The sequence below is a fragment of the Rana temporaria genome, chromosome 5, assembly GCF_905171775.1.
Source record: "Rana temporaria chromosome 5, aRanTem1.1, whole genome shotgun sequence".
NCBI classification, from domain to species: Eukaryota; Metazoa; Chordata; class Amphibia; order Anura; family Ranidae; genus Rana; species Rana temporaria.
The window spans coordinates 337,052,309-337,075,861 of NC_053493.1; the positions used below are offsets into that span (position 1 = coordinate 337,052,309).

The 23,553-nt window shown below is 43.9% G+C and overlaps 1 protein-coding gene across 1 annotated transcript; it reads left to right on the forward strand.

The window, feature by feature from the left end:
* Positions 1 to 1,037: 1,037 nt before the first annotated feature.
* Positions 1,038 to 22,762, forward strand: XKR9 (XK related 9). The gene is made up of 4 exons (XM_040354394.1): positions 1,038 to 1,180; positions 9,848 to 10,389; positions 17,680 to 17,882; positions 22,075 to 22,762. Exons 2-4 carry the CDS (start codon positions 10,118 to 10,120, stop codon positions 22,710 to 22,712), a joined length of 1,113 nt encoding a protein of 370 aa, XP_040210328.1. The 5' UTR covers positions 1,038 to 1,180; positions 9,848 to 10,117; the 3' UTR covers positions 22,713 to 22,762.
* Positions 22,763 to 23,553: the final 791 nt, after the last annotated feature.

The window sequence follows — 23,553 nt, forward strand, 5'->3', positions numbered from 1 at the left end:
CTCTTCCCGGCATGCACAGCGGCACACCACTCCCACTGGGCTGCATCTGGAGAAAAGACACGAAATGACCTATGGCTTGCCCGTGTTTCAACCCTGACCTGTGGGGGTATCGCCACCTACAGGCAACAGTGTGAAAATGCTATCAGGCACAGCCACTGCCAGAACAGAGGCTAATTCAGAATAAATCATACAGTCTGAGCCACATTATCGCTCAGACACCCACTAAATTTAAAATAGCGATCATTTTGAGAACAGGGTGCTACATAACTTTTGTGCAAACCAATCAATATACGCTTATTGCAATTTTCTTTTTTTTTTTGCAAAAATATGTAGAAGAATACATATTGGCCTAAACTGAGGAAAAAAATATTTTTTTGAAAATAATTTGGGGATATTTATTATAGCAAAAAGTAAAAGATAGTGTTTTTTTCAAAATTGTCGCTGTTCTTTTGTTTATAGCGCAAAAAATTAAAACTGCAGAGGTGATCGAATACCACCAAAAGAAAGCTCTATTTGTGGGGAAAAAAGGGATGCAAATTTTGTTTGGGTACAGTGTTGCAAGACCACCCAATTGTCAGTTAAAGCGACGCAGTGCCAAATTGTAAAAAGTGCTCTGGTCAGGAAGGGGGTAAATTCTTCCGGGGCTGAAGCGGTTAATTTTAGGTATTTTTTTTTGCAAAGGAATTTTGACTTTATGCTTGCGGCTTATTTGTATCCTGTAAGCGAGATTTCACCTAATCATTTAAACTTGAATAGATTTTTTTTTCTAATACAGAGTTTAGTGTCACTTTAGGTCTCCATATTATATATTTTGTTTTTGCTTTTATTGAACCATGACATGAAGTCCTTAGTAGCTATAAAAAATTCTACTTTTCCAGTTCTGGAATATTTACATATTCAGTTTTCTAAGATGTTCCAGTTACAAATGACACACTTCTCTAGCACAGCTTTGGGTGTAACCTTTCATCGTAGTGGTTACCTGAGAGACTGTTAATGCAAAATGAAAGCAAGCAAGCAGACCTGCCCATTGTCAGCGCACTTCCTTCATTGTGACATGAGTGTACACAGCATACACTCCCTTCTTGTAGGAGGAGGACGGAGAACAAGTTTCACTCTAGTCTATGGATGTGTTACCTAGGAATTCATTATTTCTGCTACAGATCAAATATTAACTTGCAAGGTAAGAACACCTTATGAGGGTTTTACACATTTATTTTATTCTACATCCTCTGTTTAATTGAATTCCTGTTACGGTATATATTCTTACTATCACTAGACTTGCCAAGGGAACCAAGTATGGCATTGAAACTACTTTCAGTTTTTACAGATTATTTGCCGGCAAGGTGTGGTGATAATTGGCTAAGACTGGCCAGTGTACTTTTTTTAATCAACCAGTAGGCTGAGTTCACATTTATATGAATTGGAAGTCAATCATTAGACCCATCTATGCCCAGCTTAAAGGGGTTGTAAAGGTTCGTTTTTTATTTTCTAAATAGGTTCCTTTAAAGGGGTTGTAAAGGAATTTTTTTTCTCATAATAAGCATCCTTTACCTGCAGACATTCCTCTTTTCACTTCCTCATTGTTCGTTTTTGCTCAGAAGTTGCTCTATTTCTTCTCTGTTCTGTTCACTTCCTGCTTGTCTGATTTTACTCACCACCGTGAAGGGAGGCTTTACTGCGGTGGTGAGTAACGTGCTCACCCCCTCCTGGGAACTACATCTGTGCGGTAGGACACTCTCTACGTGTTAGAGACTTCAAGGAGGTGTGAATTACTGGGCGTGCCGCAATTCATACTGGGAAATGTAGTTCTTACATGAACGAGCGATGCAAACCAGGAAGTGAATGGGAGAACAGAAACTAGAATGCCGGAGGTGATATAGATGAAGGAATTTAATAGGTATTTACTCGTTTTTTAACAGAATCATTACACTATTCTGTCTGTCTACCTTGCAGACATTAATTTTAGGCAAACCTTTTTTTTTCCTTTAGTGACCCTTTAAGCTAGTGCATTGTTGGTTAACTTACCTTTTCCCTTGATTTCCCTCCTAAATGTTTTTTTTCTTTGTCTGAATTTCTCACTTCCTGTTCCTCCTCAGTAAGCTTGTCCTCATCATCCGAGCCGTTCTGGCTGGGGGTTAGTCAGCATGCTCGCCCACTCCCTAGGGACTACATTCCTGTGGGGAGACGACAGAAGTTATACCTAGGGAAAAGGGAATAGCCGCTCCAGGTGGGAACCCAGATGAATATCCTCTGTTGCAGACAACTCAGGTGCAGGCAATGCACTTAGCAAAGCAGGAACAAAGATTGTCTCTGGACAGCCGCACTCAAATAAATTGTAGCCTTTTATTAAAAGCCTTTTATTAAAAGAAGGACAGCACTACAAGACACAGCAAAATAAAATAAAACCTGACTGTTGACGCGTTTCGCACTGAAACCAGTGCTGTCCTTCTTTTAATAAAAGGCTACGATTTATTCAGAGTGCGGCTGTCCAGAGAAGTTATAACCTTAAAGAAGTTATAACCTTTCCTTGCTCTATCCAAAAAATAACAAAAAAAAACATATTGTGCCTTTACTTCTACAGTACTTTAGGCTCCATTCATACCTGAGCGCAGCAATTTATTGGTGTTTTTTCGGGTGTTTTTTTAAGCGTTTTTGCAGCTTTTTACAAGCGTTTTACAGCTACAGGCATTTTTGTTTAACCACCAGGGGGAGGAGAGGGAAGGGAAATTAGGGGCCCTGTTTGGGCAGAAAACAAGTGACAAAACACTCGTAAAACTCTCAAGTCAGGCGTTTCTATTGGGGCCAAAAATGCTTGTAATCTGCCAAAAAGAAGCTCATGTGCTTTTTTGAGCGACAGGCATTTTGCTTCAGGCGACGGAATGCTCAGATGTGATGCATTTTGTGTCTTTTTATGCTTTTTTTTAAGGCAAATTTGTTGTGGGCAGATTTAAAGTGGTTGTATACCCCACTTTCATCTTTTTACCTACAGGTAAGCCTTATTAAAATAAATATCTCCTAAACCTGCACGGTTTAGGAGATATTCACCCTGCATGCATCCGCGCATGCACTCTAAAAATCGATTTGATAAAAAAAAAAAAATGAGTTTTGCGTTTTAAAAAAAGTCCATGACCCTATTCAAAAAGACAGAGGCTCAAAAATGATCTATAGGAACCCATGTTAAAAGTAATGTCCTGCGTTTCTGCAAAAAAAGCATGTAAAATGCATTGGTGTAAATGGTGTAAATCAGGGATGGCCAACCAGTGGCCCGGGGGCCACATGTGGCCCGCAAAGCCCTCTGATGTGGCCCGCGACCTCCTTCTCTGGAATGGGGGGTTGGCAAGCCCAGATCGCAGGTTGCCGACCTGCCATACCACAGCATCAGTGTTGTGAATGAAGCTGGTGGTAGAGGAAGAAAGTGGCTGCAGAGCAGAGCCCCACAAGCCGATGCTTCCTCTACAGCGCTGGCTTTTGCCACAGGTGGAGTCTATGGCAATGTTCAGCTAACCCGCAGTATAGACACAGGTGCACTACGCTGTGGGTAAACCGCAGCACATCAGTGTGAACGCAGTCTTAGGCCCTTTTCACACGATTGGCCCGACCAAATGGGACCCTAAATTTACCTCTATAGAGCGACTGATGTCCGTTTACGCCCGCCTACCTCCAATCCGAAAAACAGAAGAGAATTCATCCCCTGTCATCTGGGTGGATAGTAGGGACTATAGAGAAGCCGCGACCTGTCATCCGCCCGCTACGCTCATTGTGGCCCTCGACTGGTTACCAAGTTGTTTAAGTGGCCCTCGCTCTTCAAAAGGTTGGGCACCCCTGGTGTAAATGGAGCCTAAAGACTCATTCCTGACAGCTAAACAAATTATCCCTTGCTGTGGGCTGTACACACAGTGCAAAAATGAATTTCTCATTTTTATATTATCTTGTAAAGATATTATATTTTTATATAAGGGAACAATAAAAGAAGATTTACTTACCTGCTCCTGCACCCCTCCCCACAGCTAGATCAGTCTAGGGTCCTGACATCATCAAGACTAATACAGGGTTAATAGCCTTGCACTGGACGTGTTAATACCGAGGGACACTATAGATAAAATAACAATTAAAGCAGTAGTAAAGTGTCCATGAAAAAAAAAAAAAAAAAAAAACACTGTCACCACTGCCAGGCTTCCATCTTGACCTGGCTGGGTTTGTGGGCTCTGGCTGTATGAATGGCCGAGCTGTGATGACTTCACATGCCGTCCATTAAGAGTGCAGTGTGTATGCACCGATGACATCACTGGCTGCTATACAAGTAAATATCTCCTAAACGTTGCACGTTTAGGAGGTATTCACAGGACCTACAGCTTTATTATAGGGTTACCTGTAGTTAAAATATAAGCAAAGGAGTTTACTAACACTTTAACCCTTGCAGAGCAGGCATGTGCTCACTGCAGAGGAGAAGTTTACATTTTCCTGGATTTGAGCTTTAAGGGAATACAATAGGCAAAATATACAGTGCATCCGGAAAGTATTCACAGCGCTTCAATTTTCCACATTTTGTTATGTTACAGCCTTTTCCCAAAATTGATTAAATTCATTATTTTCCTCAAAATTCTATAACGCCCCATAATGACAATGTGAGAGAAGTTTGTTTGAAATCTTAAATTTTTAAAAAAAAATCACATAAATATTCACAGCCTTTGCCATGACTCTCAAAATGTAGCTCAGGTGCATCCTGTTTCCACTGATCATCCTTGAGATGTTTCTACAACTTGATTGAAGTCCACTTGTAGCCATGAAGTCCAAGGAATTGTCTGTAGACCTCCAAGACAGGATTGTATTGAGGATCAAATCTGGGGAAGGGTACAAAAAAAAAATTCTGCAGCATTGATGGTCTCAATGAGCACAGTGGCCTCCAACATCTGTAAATTAAAGAACAACCTTCCAGAAAAAAACCCATCTCTGCAGCACTCCACCAATCAAACCTGTATAATAGAATGGCCAGACGGAAGCCGCTCCTCAATAAAAGACACATAACAGCCCACCTGGAGTTTGCCAAAAGGCACCTGATGGACTCTTAGGCCATGAGAAACAAACTTCTCTGGTCTGATGAAACAAAGTGTAGCGTTACCCCCAAAGGAGCCGCTGATTGTTATGGGATCGGCGTATTAAGTTACCCTGCAGTGTGTCCAGGGGTGATAGCAGTGAGCCAAAACAGTGAGCAAATGTCCAGTCATCAAATGGATTTTCTGGAATGCTTTATTCCAAGGCCCAACACAGCCAACATCAACATGAGATAGGATAGGAAAGGTTGATGAAGCATAAGAAGAACGGAAGTATCAGGCCTTAGATATGAAGAGAGCAATCCTGCTCTCAGTATCAGTGAAATCAGTTCGTCGCCACTCTAGCCAGAGTGGGTGAAGTGCCCCCGGACAGACTTCTGCCACAAGCCTGGCAGCCGGAGTGTCACTTGTAGATCGCTGGGAGGAATCAGGGCCTCTGCCACAGGCTTAGAAACTTAATGAGCGACAGTTGGATTGAGTGAATCCTCCCAGTAAATTCAGTTAAAGTCACCGGTAGACAGCTGCACTGTACCTGTCAGTATCATGGTAACCAGACTCCCGATGGTTTGTTCAGAACTCCTGGACAACCTCTCTCTGGGTTCTCCCTGAGCCGATCCCCCACCGCGCAGCCTTCAGCCTAGGATCTTCCTAGTAAAGTTTAGGACCCAGCAAGTCGCTGGGGCCCCTTTCAACATCAGGATGGAGCTCCGCATGGTGCGCAACTCTGGCCAGGTGGGCCATGGTGGCGGGGTCCATGGATGCACGCACACTAAAGGTGGATGCCGCACCTGGAACTCGGACCCCGCGAAGAGAGACGAATCAATGGCGTCTGCCACAGATATACCCCTCCCCAGCATGCCCAGCGAGGGAAGAACTCCTCTAATTGGCTGCTGGGGAAAAGTGGCTCTGTCAGAATCTCTCTAGTGCCAATTGTCGCCCAGGGGTGGGATCGCACCCCTGGAACGCAGACTGACCCATAGGACAGTTCTGGAATGACAGCAGCCCAAATTTAACAAATCGTGAATGGGAGCAAAAATTAACTCTCCCATTCCCCACTAACTTTAGTGTAGTGCCCGTACTGAAAGTAAGGGGGCGCTACAAAACATTGAACTCTTTGACCTGAAACCAGCCACCACTCATCACCTGGCCAATACCATCCCATCAGTGAAGCATGGTGGTGTCAGAAGCATGCTGTGGGGATGTTCTTCAGTGGCAGGGACTGGGAGACTAGTCAGGAGCGAGGGAAAGATGAATGCAGCAATGTACAGAGACATCCTTGATGAAAACCTACTTCTGAACCTCAGACTGGGGCGAAGATTCATCTTTCAACAAGACAACGACCCTAAGCACACAACTAATATAAAAAAGGAGTGACTACTGGACAAATATCCTTGAGTGGCCCAGCCACAGCCCAGACTGGAACCCGATTGAACATCTCTGAGGCCGCGTACACACGGTCGATCCATCCGATGAGAATGGTCCGATGGACCGTTTTCATTGGTTCACCGATGAAGCGGCCTGATGGTCTGATGTGCGTACACACCATCAGTTCAAAATCCGATCGGGTCAGAACGCGGTGACGTAAAACACAACGACGTGCTGAAAAAAACGAAGTTCAATGCTTCCAAGCATGCATCGACTTGATTCTGAACATGCGCGTGTTTTGAACTGATGCTTTTGTGTACTAACCATCGGTTTGGACCTATCGGTCAGCGGGCCATCGGTTCGATTTTAAAGCAAGTTCTCTAATTTTTGTCTGAAGGACAACAGACCGATGGGCCGTACACACGGTCGGTTTGGACCGATGAAACTGGACTTCAGGCCGTTTTCATTGGTTTGGACCGACCGTGTGTACGTGGCCTTAGATCTGAAAATGGCTCCCCATCCAACCTAATGGAGCTTGAGAGGTCCGGCAAAGAAGAATGGGAGAAACTGCCCAAAAATCGGTGTACCAAGCTTGTTGCATCGTACTCAAAAAGACTTTAGGCTGTAATTGGTGCCAAAGGTGCTTCAACAAAGTATTCACAGCCTTTGCTCAATACTTATGTACATGGAATTGTTTTTTTGTTTTTTTATTTTTCATAAATTTGCAAAGATTTTAAACAAATTTATTTCACATTGTCATTATAGGTTATTATTTGTAGAATTTTGAGGAACTGAATTTAATCCATTTTGGAATAAGGCTGTAACATAACAAAATGTGGAAAAAGTAAAGTGCTGTGAATACTTCCCGGATGCACTGAACAGCAGAGTTATACTTTAAAATTGTATTCAATGAATGGCACAAAGGGCATAGTAGAAATCAATCTGCATCTTCCTACTGAAGGCAGAGTAGTACTGTACATGATTCATTCATATTGGCTACTCTGGAATATTGCTCTTTGCAGTTCCACTGTTTTATTGTAAAGTGTAAAAACAATTCTAGCCTAGCTTAAAGTAGTATTAAACCCCAAAAGTAATACTGCGTATGTCCCACAAGCAAGGCAGGGTCATGCATATCCGAGTGGCACCAGAGAGTCAAAGGAGATATCCTAAAGACAGGAACTCCACGGAGGAAATTTTCATTGTTTTGTAATACTGTAAAGACTGAACAAACCTGAGGAAGAAAACAATGGTGTCTAAGGGATGAAGGTCAATTAGGGGTTAAAACACTCAAATTGTGGGTGGACGGCGTTGCCTGTCGTCTGAAATATTTTTTTTTTTTTGTGAAGTCTAAAGCAGCTCCAAGCAAACATTGAAATCGGTCAGGTGTAGGGTTGCCACCTTTTATTCAAGTCAAACCCGAACACTTTAGCAGTGGTATAAACTGCATATATTTTGCTATTAAAAAACATTTTTAAATATGAAGTTAATAACAAGAGTCCCCCTTTACATCAGAGTCCACAGAGTTCCCCTTTTATATCTGAACTCGCAGAGTTCCCTTTCACTGCAAAAGGGGGACTCTGCAGACTCTGATGTAAGGGAGAACACTGGGGCCTCTAACATAAGGGATGCTCTGGGAACCCTGATTTAGGGGGGAACACAGAAATCTGATGTACAAAGAAGACTCTGATGTAAGGGGAAACACTGTGGCCTCTGGTGTAAAGGGGAACTCTGATGTAAGGGGTGCTCTGAGAACCCTGATTTGCCTTAGCGTACTTACTCAGAGGCAGGAGAGAGAAGGGGGAGACTTCATTCACAGACTGGGATGGATGGCAAGCTCATTTAACCCTTGGCAGTCAGCACTTCTCATCCAGATTTATCTAAGGCCCCATCTTTCCTTTTCTGAAGCACAGCGCCGGCGATTGGAGTGTGGGCAGACCAAGAGGGGGAGAGGTGTTTAGGGTGGGGGGGGGGGTGTGGTTTGTTAGTGCTGGCTTTGGGCAGGGTGGAAGAGTGTAACAGACACTCTCAGCTTAGACAACTGCAGCCAGCAACCCTGCTAGGAAGCCATAGTTCAGTCTAAATAATGTGTCTGGGTTTCAAATTGTCTGCATGATTCTAAACCCGAACTGTCCGGGTGAATCCTGGACAGATGGTAACCCTAGTCAGGTGACAACTGCTAAAGTCAGAAGATCCTCTAACTTTATCTTAAATTGAGCTCTGCATTAGCTGCTGAACCTGGATTTCCGAAAACTCCCTTATGTGCTTCTGGCTAGGACTGGAGACTCTTGTTGCATGATTCTACCTTTGCAATGTCCCTTTATCCTATAGTAAGCCTACAATGGGTGCCGTGGGGAATATTGAGCCTGCACATTCACATGGCTCAGCAACTGGTGTTCTCAGTGTATCAGATTACCATCAACAATGCAGTTTCTTAGACATCCCACCTTTACCTATGTAATTTTTTTCATTCAACCAGCCGGTTGAACTGAAAAAAATGAACTTGTTCCCCCAGTTGCTAAATATATTTACTATACTAAGATTATAGTTGTATTGTAATAGATTAATTAATTTCCTGACACAATTTCAGGATTAAACCCATTCTGCCGCTTGTCCAAATTATAAAGTGAGAGCATGCAAACCAGAGAGAGATTTCACATCCTCACCTTTCCAGCGTCCAAGTCAAAGAGGAGGGCTATGGCCCACACAGCTTCCTTTTATTAAAAGCATAGAATCACAAATACATGCATTTGATTGGTTAGCTTATACATTTCACACCCACTGACCCATTTTACCCTCCCACCTGTGACGTCCGTACTATAGCACATGGCACATTCCAAAGTCCTTGAGAGCCATCTTGTTCATTCGGTAGTGGGGGCTATCTAGGAGCAAGGAGATGGAAGTCCATGTTTGGACATGCTGCTCACATCATCCAGTGTAAGTCTTTTGTGCACTGTTCAGATACAGGCATAAAAAGTTCATTCAGCTCTGCAAGTTTCCTTCCAAGAGGTCCAAGTGAGGGGGAGGCTTTCCTGTTATAATTGAGGAATTTAGGAGGGAGGGGTGGTTTGGGAGTGGAAGAGTGAAGAGTGGGGGGGATGGAGCTGTTTTTAATAACATGTCCTTTGTATCTCCATTTCAAATGGTAACTTTTACAACATAATATCGGTTTCTTCATATTTTCAATGCTGGGTTCATAACTTTAAAACAATATCTGATATAAAATCCTCAAGGAAAATAAGCAGTATTGTGACATACCCATACATACATATGCATAATGCGTAAAAAAACGAATAAACAGTATAAGGAATATAGGAAAGAGAAACATTTCAGTGATTCTAATAATAAAAAGAATTAGCCTAATTTGAAAATAGGAATTTTACCCTAATCCATCACAGTATTAGAAAATAATATTAATTCATTTTTCATTACAGACTTGCCAGTAAATTTTTGCAGCATTTGGTCAACTAAGCATGGAAGATTCATAGATGTGTCGTAAACTGTGAAAACCCAATCTCCAACATGATCCAATATTTCTGCAAAAAGATATGCAAGTTATTTAATTTCGGTATTGAAAACTTTAGTTAAACCCGAACATAATGGAGCTGTAAAATGAGAATTGTTAATAAAATCGGTTTGATTTGGAATTATTTATGGGATTCTTAGAAAAATAGTATAACACAATCCTTCCTGGATGCTGGACCATGAGCTTTACAAAATGGAACTTTTATATGACCATCTTTGGAGCACTTTCCTTATTATTTGACATTGGAATAGATTTGTGGATTACATTCAAATACTTCCAGCAAGAGCTCCCTGTATTTGGCCTGCTGACCATATTCTTTGTTCTTGTGTCTACTCTGATAATACAAGCCTTTAGTTACACGTGGTTTAAAGATGACAATCAGGAGGACAGCTTTTGGGAACTAAAAGTGATCTTCTACCTTCACATCTTTCTGCTTGGAACATTTGTTAGGTAAGTTAGTTAACCTTCTTATCTGAGGCAGAATATTGGGGTCCATCTTCTGAACTCCCATGAGAAACTGGTACTGTTGTGGAGGGCCGAACAATTAGGCCCCTTTCACATGGGGTGGATCTGATTTTTGCTCAGCAGGGGATCAGCAGACAGATAACCTAATGAGGATAGTGCCGTATGACAGGTCTGCTCTAATGGCAGTTGGATGTAAACTGATCGGCTGTCCATTTACAACTGACTGCTTTCTGTTTTGATCCGACGAAATGGAGGGGAATGGATCCTTTTTGTTTGTTTTTGCCAGATAGGATCGGAGGTAGCCGGTTGTAAGCAGACACAAGTCTGTTAAAGTGGAGGTTCACCCAAAATCTTAATTTTTAACATTGATGCTCATTTTGTCTAGGGGAATCGGGTTTTTTTTTTTAAATCGAAGCAGGACTTACCGTTTTAGAGAGAGATCTTCTGCGCCGCTTCCGGGTATGGACTGCGGGACTGGGCGTTCCTATTTGATTGACAGTCTTCCGACAGGCTTCCGATGGTCACATACATCGCGTCACGATTTTCCGAAAGTAGCCGAACGTCGGTGCGCAGGCGCCGTATAGAGCCGCATTGACGTTCGGCTTCTTTCGGCTCATCGTGACGCGATGTATGCGACCGTCGGAAGCCTGTCAATCAAATAGGAACGCCCAGTCCCGAAGACCATACCCGGAAGCGGCGGAGAAGATCTATCTCTAAAACGGTAAGTACTGCTTCGATTTAAAAAAAAAACACCCGATTCCCCTTGACAAAATGAGCCTCGATCTAATGTTAAAAATGTTTTTTTGGGTGAACTCCCGCTTTAACATCTGACTGCCAATAGAAGAGAATAGAGGGTCCTATTGGGTCCAGCTGAAAAGCGGACAGCCGGACCGATTAGACCTCTCGTTTGAAAGGGGCCCTAGGCTGAACTTAATTCTGCTCACTATTAAATTTGGACCTGGGAAGGTCTGTATGTACATTGTTTTTTATATGTCTAACTCCTGGCACTAGGAATAATAGGTACAACTGCTCACAAATATTAGAAGCAGTAGTGAAGAAATGTCAGCAGTGAGGGAGCTGACAAGCACAAGGGTTAATTAAAGTGTTACTAAACCCAGAACCCTGCATGCACTACAGTATATCTGGTCTCACACAAAACATGGAAATGCAATAGTTTTAGTAAATATAAACTCCTAAATGCCTTTTCTCATCAGCAGTTGGAGCAATCTTGTGACTTCTATCAGTGTCTGGTTAAAGCTTGTAGCAAGAGTTTTCATTCTACTCTGACTGTCCTACTGTCCTATAAGACTGCAGGACCCCTGACTGGACAGTTCTGATGCTGGTCACATGCACTCTCCCAAGACAAATATAAACTCTCTAGCAATACACACCTAACTGAGCATGTGCAGCTTGTCCTCTATCCTCTGTTATATCAGGAGATGGATTGGGGACAGTGGAAGAAGGGGAGGATCAGAGAAGACAGGATCAAACAGCCTTTTTTACACAATGCAGAGGATTAACCCCTGTTGGTTCAACAGTGAGTATAACAAGCATGCTTTACTGCATATGCAGACTGATTTTACTGTTGTGGGTTTAGTAACACTTTAACAGATCTGCCGTTCTGTGTATTGATGTGTGACTGACACCCTTAGGCCCCTTTCACATTGAGGCGTTATTCATGCGGTACAGCGCTAAAAATAGCGCTGCTATACCGCATGAATAAATCTTGCCCTGCAGGCTTCAATGTGAAAGCCCAAAGGCTTTCACACTGAAGCGGTGCGGTAGCAGGACCGCTCCTAAAGTCCTGCTAGCCGCATCTTTAGAGCGGTATAGGAGCGGGGTGTTTACCGCTCCTATACCGCACCTTCCCATTGAAATCAATGGGAAACCGCGGTAATACCGCCCGCAATGCGGCTCTGCAGAGGCGCATTGCGGGCGGTATTAACCCTTTTTCGGACGCTAGCGGGGGTTAAAACCTCACCGCTAGCACCCGAATATCGCGGTAAATACAACGGTATAGCAGCGCTAAAAATAGCGCGGCTATACCGTCACCGCACCTCCGGTGCCCAATGTGAAAGCAGCCTTAGGGAGATAACTGGCAGAGCTGCAAGCTGGAAGGAGAGAGCCTAAGATTCTTGGTACAGTGGGGATTTCAGCAGATGCTGGAGTGAAGAAGAGGTGCACAGCTCCTGAGGTTCGCAGCTTGCAGGCTTGGTTCTGGTGCTTATGGGAAGAACAAGGTAGAAGAATGGTGGGAGAGCGCCAAGATGTTTCCTAGGGAATGCATTTGTCCAATAAACAAGCCTCCCCGCCAGGGGTCAAGTCCTGGGGAAAAAAGTGTGGGAACTCCCACCCAAGATCCACTGCCCCACCAAAAAAAAAAAAAAAAAATTATACGCTCATATGCATAATTACTAAACCGCATGTTCTTTCTAAATCCCGCGATAACTTGTGGCAGACCTCCGCAATGTCTCCTGGGAACAATGACAAAAGCTCCCAGGAGACATTGCAGCATCGAGGAAGTGACGGAATACCCGCACACTACCCGATAAATCCATATACAGGAAGCGGCCAGTAACATAAAGGATTACTAAGGTTCGCCTGCCCTTGACAGTGACTCGAGCTGGGCATCGCCGCTTAGTGAAGGATTGGTTCGGGTGGCTCGGCTGCTCTCTTCTGGTCTAGTCCTGCAAAGGGAACTGAGTTCCTGCTGTGAAAAAAGTGCAGGAACTCCGTTCCCACGCGTTTCCACAGGACTTGAGCCCTGCTCCCCGCTGTACCTATCAGCTCCTCAGGCTTTCTCCTTCCAATTCCTCCTAGTCACATGGATAGCTGTCAACCTGCCTCTGTGAGCCTGTCAGCCTCCTCAGTAGGGAGAGACATGCTAACAGTGGAGGAATTGCGGGCTGGACAGGGAAAACCAAAGGACCAGATGTGACCCAGGAGCATAAAATGCCCAGGTCTGACTTAAGGGAATAAAGATTGCCTCAGTTGCATACAAAACACTTACAGACATCCTTTTTATTAAAGTACAATATGCCTTTACACATCACAGCCAATCACAGCACATAAAGTTCTCAGAAGAGAACAAGTTTTTAACTGAGTTGAGCAGTGATTGAAATATGCGGTGGATGGCCACTATGATTGGTAAAAGCGAGAAGGGACACTGCCTATTATCGCACGAGATCATGGGCAGAATTTCTCCTCAATTAAATTATAAATTAAAAAGAAAAATAACAGTTACAAAAATAAACAAATATAAAAGACCTATCGGAGAGGGACCATCTATGAATAACTGTTTTTATTTATATCGAAACATTTCTTTGATAGTTGTAACCAAGTATATTTATGGCTATACATAAATGCTGATTTAAAATATGAATCTAAAATATGAATCTAAAGCCACAATGTGCATGAACAGATTGGCTATAATAGAGCTGTTTATTCAGAGGCATAAAAAAAACAATGCCTCCAAAAGCAGCATTGTTTTCTTCCTGTGTGCATGTACTTTTGCAGTGAAAGAGGATCCAGGGGACATATTCCTCTACTTCCTCATTACATCACGGCTGTGTCTCCCTTCTATCGCCACCTCTGAGGTGAAATAGCAGGAAGGAGATAATTTGCACAAACAGCCAGTTGAGTGCTTACATCACATCTCATTAAAACTGGTCGCTTGTATTGCAATCATTGGCTTCTTTGCACTGTGTTGTGATGAGAAGTAGACAACAGAATTCCCACTCCTCAACGCAGCTACATAAACTGCTGCATAATGGGTCTTGCACCTTGCTACTAGGTTAGGGTGACCAGACATCCCCAGTTTCAGGGAACAGTCCCCTGATTGAGGACACTGTCCCCGGACCAAGTCTGTCCCTGGTTTTGTCCCCAGATTGGATTTAATAGGGGGCAGGGGCAATTTCAAAGACAATCAGTGCAGAATTAAAATAAAAAAAATAGAATTACACCCCCCGATGCACCGTGCCTACTAGCATAGGGGGGTTGTATTTTTCCCATTATCTGTGCCCTCTTCTGATGATCATGTGCTGGTCGGAGTGGAGGGAATATTTCTTCAGTTTCGGGTGCATGCCCATTCAGCTTCGCTCGCATGTTCTTCTGCCTTGGCTCAAATCCTGGCCAGCCGCCTGCCTATCTCCTTGCCTTCCCTGGCAGTGATCTTCCTCCGCTCCCCATCCAGTAGTAGCCAGGGCCCGAAGAGTAAGACTTGAGAGGCTGTGAGGTGGGCTGCGACGGACAGAGAGTCGCTGATTGTTGCCATTACTAGTAAAGAAAAAATATGTCCCCAGATTTCATTTAAAAAATCTGGTCACCTTATACTAGGTGGCTCTGTTCCAATATAGTGTAGGGTGACCAGACATCCCCAGTTTCAGGGGACAGTCCCCTGATTGAGGACACTGTCCCCGGACCAAGTCTGTCTTTGGTTTTGTCCCCAGATTGGATTTAATAGGGGGCAGGGGCAATTTCAAAGACAGTCAGTGCACAATTAAAATGAAAAAAATTAGAATTACACCCCCCCGCACGGCCGTCCCTACTAGCATAGGAGGGATGTATTTTTCCCATTATCTGTGCCCCTTTCTGATGATCATGTGCTGGCCGGAGCGGAGGGAATATTTTTTCAGTTTTGGTCGCATGCCTATTCAGCTTCGCTCGCATGTTCTTCTGCCTTGGCTCAAATCCTGGCCAGCCACCTGCCTTCCCTGGCGGAGTGATCTTCCTCCGCTCCCCATCCAGTAGTAGCCGGGGCCCGAAGAGTAAAACATGAGAGGTTGTGAGGCGGGCAGGGGGCGGCAACGGGCAGAGAGTCGCTGATTGTTGCCATTACTAGTAAAGAAAAAATATGTCCCCGGATTTAATTTAAAAAATCTGGTCACCTTAATATAGTGTGACAAGGGGATTATGTAATTGGGAGTGAAGCCCCCTTTAGAGAAAACCTTCCTCTAGAGATGTGATAGATGTTAATGCCCATATAAGTGTCTAGGTGGAAGAAGCCTTAGGAGATGGGGTATAGGAGCCAAACACCCCAGAGCTATTCAATTGTAATCAGCTACGGCCACAGGCCCTAAACAGGGCTGCAACTCCAAGCGAGGTAGTTCAACATCCAGAAGGACCTGCTGTAGTTGCCCTGACTCTTTTATGGTCTACTGTGGGCTGTAAGTTCAGGGACACACTCCCTTTCTCACTTTCCCTCAAAAAATATGAGGGCAGCCGGGGGTAATATAGTCTCGGGGTTGATGGGGAATTTGGCGCCGGGTTATTTGTCAGGTGAATGTGCCACTTACCACCAGATGCAGTGCTGCTTGCCACCCATAGCCTTCCACCAGATGCAGTGCTGCTGTCACTCCCTCTGCATGAACCACGTGCGAAGAAGGAAAGGAAAGGCGTCACTATCTGGAAAGTAAAAATCACACCAGTCCCTGCTGCTTGCCGCTGGGTGCCAGAGAAAGAGGAGGTGCCGAGGTGGGAGGGGACAGCAGTGCTGCACTAGGCGCAGGCCTCACTCCTGGTCTCACTGTCTGAGAGTAAATTGTCACTGGCAGTGCTGGCCTTAGCAACCAGTGGCTGTGTCCTCTATTTCATTCCGGGACGTTGTGTTGTCCCAGAATGAAGGTGCCCGGGACCCAGGACAGACATGTCAATTGCGGGACAGTCCCGGGCAAACACGTGGGCACCCTAGCTGTAAGTGGGATATAAAAAGGCCGTTTAGGCCAGGCTAATGCCGCGTACAGACGGTCATTTTTTGTGATGAAAAAAAAATGAAGTTTTAAGTGATGAAAAAATTTTTTTGAAACGTAATTTTCAAAAACGATGTAGCATACACACCATCGTTTTTCAAAATGCTCTAGCAAAGCGATGTTACGTTCAGCACGTATGACGGCACTCTGTTCCATTGAAGCTCGCTTCATAACTTGCTTCTGAGCATGTGCGGGTTTAAAAACTTTGTTTTCAACGTCGTTTTGCCCACACACTATCATTTTAATTGACACAAAAAACGACATTTTGAAAAATGACGCAAAAAATTCGAGCATGTTCGAATTTTTTTTTGGTCGTTTTTCTGAAGACATAAAACGACGTTTTCCCCACACACTATCATTTTAAATGACGTTTTCAAAAACGTCATTTTTTTTCATCACAAAAAATTACCATCTGTATGCGGCATAAGAGTCCTCTGAAGTGAGTACTGTTACACCTGGGAATAAGTATGTCAACTGGGAGCTATAGAATGGGACACTGGGAGAGACTGGTATACTAATGAGCACACCTTGATTATGCTCGGTGATGGAAACTGAATCCTGTGGCCTTAGTATACATTAAAGCGGGAGTTCACCCATTTAAAAAAAAAAAAAAAATCTCCCCTTAGCTTCCTGCTCGTTCGGTCTAGGGGAATCGGCTATTTATATTAAAATAGGTGCAGTACTTACCCGTTTTCGAGCTGCATCTTCTTCCGTCGCTTCCGGGTATGGGTCTTCGGGAGCGGGCGTTCCTTCTTGAGTGACAGCCTTCCGAGAGGCTTCCGACGGTCGCATCCATCGCGTCACTCGTAGCCGAAAGAAGCCGAACGTCGGTGCGGCTCTATACTGCGCCTGCGCACCGACGTTCGGCTTCTTTCGGAAAATCGTGACGCGATGGATGCGACCGTCGGAAGCCTCTCGGAAACCTGTCAATCAAGAAGGACCGCCCATTCCCGAAGCCCATACCCGGAAGCGACGGAGAGGATGCGTCTCGTAAACGGGTAAGTACTGCACATATTTTAAAATAAATTGCCGATTCCCCTAGTAATAACGAGCAGGAAGCGAAGGGGGAAAAGTGCCCTCTAAGGGTGAACCCCCGCTTTAAGTAGTGATCCCAACACTGTGCTACTCCCAAGGAGAAAGGTGGTGCAAGGCGGAGATGGCTTACAAGTTATGTGCTGGCATTCAACACCTAAATGACAGCTACAGAAGGTCTGCTCTTGTGTATTGTGTTCCGCGACAAAGAATTCTGTTAATATGTCAATGTGATGTTAGATGTCGTGGCCATATTTGAAAAGCTACAGTAAAGTACGGAAAATATATTATATATGTAAATATTGCAAATATTGGGTTAAATCAGAATTGGGTAGGTAGTAATCTTTTTGTAGTTTTTTAATCATAAACTCACTGCTGTGTGTTACTGTCAACTTTTTGCATGCCTGAGCTAAAAACACATCCACGTACTATAAATACAGTTTACATGTAGAATATTAATATCATTATATTCACATATTTCCTATTGTACTTCTAGATATGTGCATGTTATAAAATATGGGTTCCAAGTCAGTTATGACCCTCAAAAAAAGAATTGTGCGGAGACCGAGAAGAGAGCAGTCGATGCTCTGACAGACCTCAGTATGTTGAAGTGCTTTAAAACATATCTGGAAAGCGCACCACAGATTATTCTACAGATCTACATCCTGATGGAGCATGGGCAGATCACTATATTTCAATGTATGTAGAAATACACATTTTAAAACTCATGATCATTAAAAGAAAATATTTAATAAGTAAATTAGTTCTTTAAATTGAACTTGAATGATAAAATGTGAACTATTGGTTGCTGTGATTAACTATACTTTGCACACCATCATTGCTCAGAGCATAACCATATTAAGGCTCTGTTCACACCTAGGCGTATATATACGCCTGAAGCGCGTCGCCGCAGCAGCCCCTAAGGCGCTGGAGGGATGATTTTACATTGCCCTCTATGGAGATGGGTCACATCTCCACGCCGAACGCCGTACGCCTGCCGCCTGAAAACAAGTTCCGGACCTTTTTTTCAGGCGGCTTTCGGCGTTCGGCATAGGAGATGTGGACCTGGGGGTAAGCTGCATTCACAATCGTGGCGTTTTGTCTCCGCAAATCGCGGTACAAAACGCCGCGATTAGGTACGCCAAGGTGTGAATGCAGCCTTAATAATCCCAGAGTTTATTTTACACTATAGTTACAGAACTGGTGTACTTGTGTTTCTCATTATTGTGACCAGAGTAAACTATGGTATATCTGTTTTCATTACATATTTTACGTTAAGGAGCATGGTAGTAGTACTTTGAAAATAGGCAGACATATAAGTGTTGCTTGGAGGAAGCATGTACGTCAGCGGTGCCCAACCAGCGGCCTGGGGGCCACATGTGGCACTCGGAGCCCTCTGATGTGGCCCGAGACCTCCTGCTCTGGGATGGAATAGAATACTGTTATTAAAGGTCAGTTTATTACTAAAATCGCAGTGTGTATATGGGCATATCTGTTCTGAAGTGGTTACTGGGCTGCTTTCAAACTGACCTGAAGATGCAGAGCAGCACACCTGCGGGTTAACTGCACTGAGCCATAGACATTCTAAAAATGCACCAAACATGCAGAATACAATAGAAGTCTATTGCAAAGTATAGGAAAGCCAAAGGTACAATGCGTTGGTAAATCACAGCGCATCAGTGTGAAAACAGCCTTGGGCCCCTTTTACACGGTCAGTCCGACCCAATTGGACCCTCTATTCACCTCTAAGGAGTGGCAGATGTAAACTGACTTGTGTCCTATCGCCGAACTGATCCGCTAAAAAAAGAGTATAGTGGGCTGTGTCCGTGTCCGCTCTGCAGACCTGCCATCCGCCCGCTCCATTTATTATCGCCTGCGACTGGTTAGCAAGTCGCTTAAGTGGCCCTCGCGCTTCAAAAGGTCAAGAGTATTGGGACACCTGCCTTCACATGCACATGAACTTTAATCTCCGTCTTAGTCCGTAGGGTTCAATATTGAGTTGGCCCACCCTTTGAAATTGTCCAAAATGTCTTGGTATGCCGATGCCTTAAGAGTTCCCTTCACTGGAACTAAGGGCCAAGCCCAACCCCTGACATACAACCCCACACCATAATTCCCCCTCCACCAATCAATGTGCTTGTAAAGGCAGGCACCCCAATACTTTTGACAATATAGTGTATTTGTCAGTACATACTATTGATTTGTGCTACAAATCTTTTTACGCTTTGTGAATATCCACTCTTAGTGGTTTATTATTTACATTTAGATACTTTCATAAGAACCCAGTACTAGGGAAGCTTGTGAGGGTAAAGCTTCAACACAATAGTTACCTGGATAAAAAGTGTATGTAAACTCTAAGGCCTCGTACACACGACCGAACATGTCTGCTGAAACTGGTCCGTGGACCAGTTTCTGCAGACATGTTCAGTCGTCTGTACGCCCGACCGGACCGGATTCCCGGCCTAGCGGACAGGTTTCCAGCGGACAAATGTTTCTTAGCATGCTAAGAAACATGTCCGCTGGAACCATGTCCGTCGGACATGTCCGATGGTTAGTACAACTCATCGGACATGTCCGCTCGGCCGAAATCTCTTGCATGCGTTGAAGTGATTCGACGCATGCGTGGAAGCATTGACCTTCCAGGGTCGCACACGTCGCCGCGTCATCATCGCGGCCACGTCGCGACCATGTCACTGCGTTCGCTGTCCGCGGGGATTTTGGTCTGATGGTGTGTACACACATCAGACCAAAATCCGGCAGTGGACATGTCCGATGAAAACGGTCCGGCGGACCGTTTTCATCGGACCGTCCGACCGTGTGTACAAGGCCTAACAATGAACTCATATTTGCTCCATTTTGTTCTGCTAAATATACCATTGGAAGCACTTTGATATATTTGTTTGACAAATGCAAAGAAAACCTGTTAAATTTGTCAGAAATTCAGAGCTGTCTTGTGTCTTGTGCACACTATTTGTGTAAAGTCTATTTGGCTTTCTTTGTGCTTATTTACAAAATGATTACCCTTTATATTGCAGAGATCTAAAGCCCTGTACACACAGGGCAGAATCTCGTCAGGAAAAAAACGTTGTTTTTCCTGATGAGATTCTTGGCAAGAAACTCTTGCCGCCCGAGTGTACAGACACTCCTTTCAAAAGAACCACGATTCTTTTGGAAGGCAAGAACGTGGTGACGTCATCGCGTACGACGAGCATGTGCTCATCACATTCGATGCCATTGCCGCCATCTTGCTGCACCCTACCTATGCCTAGGAAGCTACATATTCTCTATTTTTCTTGTCTAGATTCTGGGCAGTTTTCTTGTTGAGAAACCCGAAAGCCTCGTACACACGCTCGGTTTACTCGGCAAGAAAGCTCTGCCAGCAGTTTTCTTGCTGGTTCTTGAGAGTAAACCGAGCGTGTGTACGAGGCTTGAGTGGGAGTAGTTGAGTAGTTTAGCAAAACACAATGGGCCAGATTCATATAGAGATACGGCGGTGTATCTCCTGATACGCCGTCGTATCTCTGAGTTCCGTTGGACGGATGTATGCGCCTGATTCATAGAATCAGGTTCCGCATAGATCTCCCTAAGATCCGACAGGTGTAAGTGACTTACATCGTCGGATCTTAGGCTGCAATCTCACGCTGGCCGCTAGGTGGCGCTTCCGTTTGTATACGCGACGAATATGCAAATGTGGAGTTACGCCGATTCAGAAACGAACGACCGCCCGGCTCTTTTTTTTTACGTCGTTTGCGTTCGGCTTTTTCTGGCGTATAGTTACCCCTGGGTCTATGAGGCGCAGCCAATGTTAGATATGGCCGCCGTTGCCGCGCCGAGTTTTGAAATGTTTACGTCGTTTGCGTAAGTCGTTCGCGAATACGGATGGACGTAATTTACGTTCACGACGAAAGCAATGACGTCCTTGCGACGTCATTTAGAGCAATGCACACTGGGAGATTTTACGGACGACGCATGCGTGGCACAGGTAAAACGTAAAAAACGCGGGGTCAAGGGAAATTTAAATAAAACACGCCCCCTACATCCCCATTTGAATTACGCGGCCTTACGCCGCAACACATACGCTACGCCGCTCTAACTAAGGGCGCAAGTTCTTTGTGAATAAAGAACTTGCGCCTAAAGTTAGAGTGGCGTAACGTATCGGAGATACGTTACGCGGGCCGGACAGATACGCCAATGTATCTGAATCCGGCCCAATGAGTAGACCTGATAGCACTCGCTGTGTGTTGTCAGCTCATACCAGGACTTTAGAGTGCAAATCAGGAGGTATTTTTTGTACTTGCAGACTACCAAATATTTATTCATAAAAAGGATATATGAAGAAAATTGTATACAATTTTCTTCATATATCCTTTTTATGAATAAATATTTATAGATTTTTTACACTAATTACTTGTACCGCCAAAAGTCCATTCTATTAGTCCAGATTAATTCCCATTTCCTCATTATCGGGACGTTGGTACACTCAAACAGTTGCATTAACAGTAACTAGTCACCCTGTGTTTTTTGCATTTTTTGGCAAGGTCCACTTAAATAAAGACGACATTTTGAGGCGTAAGCTCAAGTTTGACTTTCTGATTTCTTTTCCATTCATCTCATTGAGTAAACTATTTCTGATTTGACCAATTCTGGTGTATTTTCTTATTGTTGCTGTTATTTAAGAAAAAAAAAATGTTTAAACCCAGGATGTCATTGGTGGCATAGGACTTACAGGGTCAGGGCAACCAGAGGGGTACTGATTTATCTTGTGGCCCTCAAGAGGGCAGTGCTACATACAGAATATGGTTTTTTTTTTGCCCTTGCATATGCTTTAAATGTGTAGAAGATCCCAGTTGATGGACAAAAAAAATAATTAATGGTCTCTCTTTGATTTCAGATGCATCCATCTTGGTATCTGTTGCCAGTATCTCATGGTCCACTGTTGATTATCAAATGTCCTTAAGAAAATCTTTGCCAGGAAAGAAGGGTATCAGTGTCGGAGCTCCTATGTTCTCCTATGTATTTTATAAATTGTTCACTTTGACCTCCTGGATTGTCAGCATTGTGTTTCTTCTGAACTGTAGTGTTAACCTCTTCACAGGTCTGGTGGTTGTACTGGGCCTTGGTGGCTTTTTCTGGGCTTGTAAGGAACAAACCAATTTCTGCAGAACTCAAAGGATGGAATTTTTGTACAGGACTATAGTAGGAATCATTTTGGTTTTTACCTTCTTCAATATAAAAGGATCAAGGACTCTAGTTCCTATAACTATTTATTATGTTGTTCGGACCCTAGCCACGACTGGAATTCTTGCCTTGTGCTTCTACCTCCGGCCCATCTTTACAAACACTTTAGTATTTGTAATACTTAGTATTGCAGTAGTTGTTGCCCTGGGGTTGGGTATTATTTCTCTGATTTTGTACTATGCATGTTTCCACCCTAGCCTCAGACTTTTGGGACAGAACATGGAGGATGCAGTGGATGGTCCTACTTGTACAGCCAGGAGCCAAAGAATAAAACTATTTATCATGCATTGAAAAATGTTAGCCATTGTATAGTTCTTTATTAAACATGCTACTGTATGCAAGTCTTATGTTTTGCCATAATATACTTAATTTAACATGTAGTATAAAGCAGCCAAAGAACAATTCCACCCAAAATGAACCTATCCCTTTTGTATGGAGAGAGATGCAAGGATGCAAGGTAGATTGTGTCTTTGCTGCTTTTTGGGACTGCCATCCTCAAAAGTCCCATATTAGGCTGAGCTCAGAATTTTAGTCACGCTACATACCGTACTTTATTAGTGTGCAAGTTTTCCTTCCTTAAATATAGTGGCTGTGGACATAATATACTTGGATTTTGCCAAAGCATTTGACACAGTTCCATACACAGGGCTAATGAGTAAGGTAAAGTCTACAGGCTTGGACAATTTAGTTTGTAAATGGATAGAAAACTGTCTAAAATACAGTATTCAGAGAGTGATGGTAATGATTCATTGTTTAAGATTATTAGTAGGGTTGTCCAGATACCGATACCAGTATCGGTATCGGGACCAATACCGAGTATTTGCGGGAGTACTCGTACTCGTGCAAATACCCCCGATACCTAAATAGAATACTTTCCCCCCCCCTTTCCCCCCCCCCCCTGCCGCCGCATCGCGCCGCCGCATCGAGGGACATGGCTAGAGGGACATTGCTGCATATGTGAGGGACATGGCTAGAGGGACATTGCTGCATATGTGAGGGACATGGCTAGAGGGACATTGCTGCATATGTGAGGGACATGGCTGCATATGTGAGGGACATGGCTAGAGGGACATGGCTGCATATGTGAGGGACATGGCTAGAGGGACATTGCTGCATATGTGAGGGACATGGC

Excerpts from the sequence above, each read along its gene's own strand:
- XKR9 (XM_040354394.1), top strand. The coding sequence starts at position 10,118 with ATGAGCTTTACAAAATGGAACTTTTATATGACCATCTTTGGAGCACTT. Across the intron at positions 10,390-17,679 it reads CTGCTTGGAACATTTGTTAG|ATATGTGCATGTTATAAAAT; the intron begins GTAAGTTAGTTA and ends TTGTACTTCTAG. Across the intron at positions 17,883-22,074 it reads GCAGATCACTATATTTCAAT|ATGCATCCATCTTGGTATCT; the intron begins GTATGTAGAAAT and ends CTTTGATTTCAG.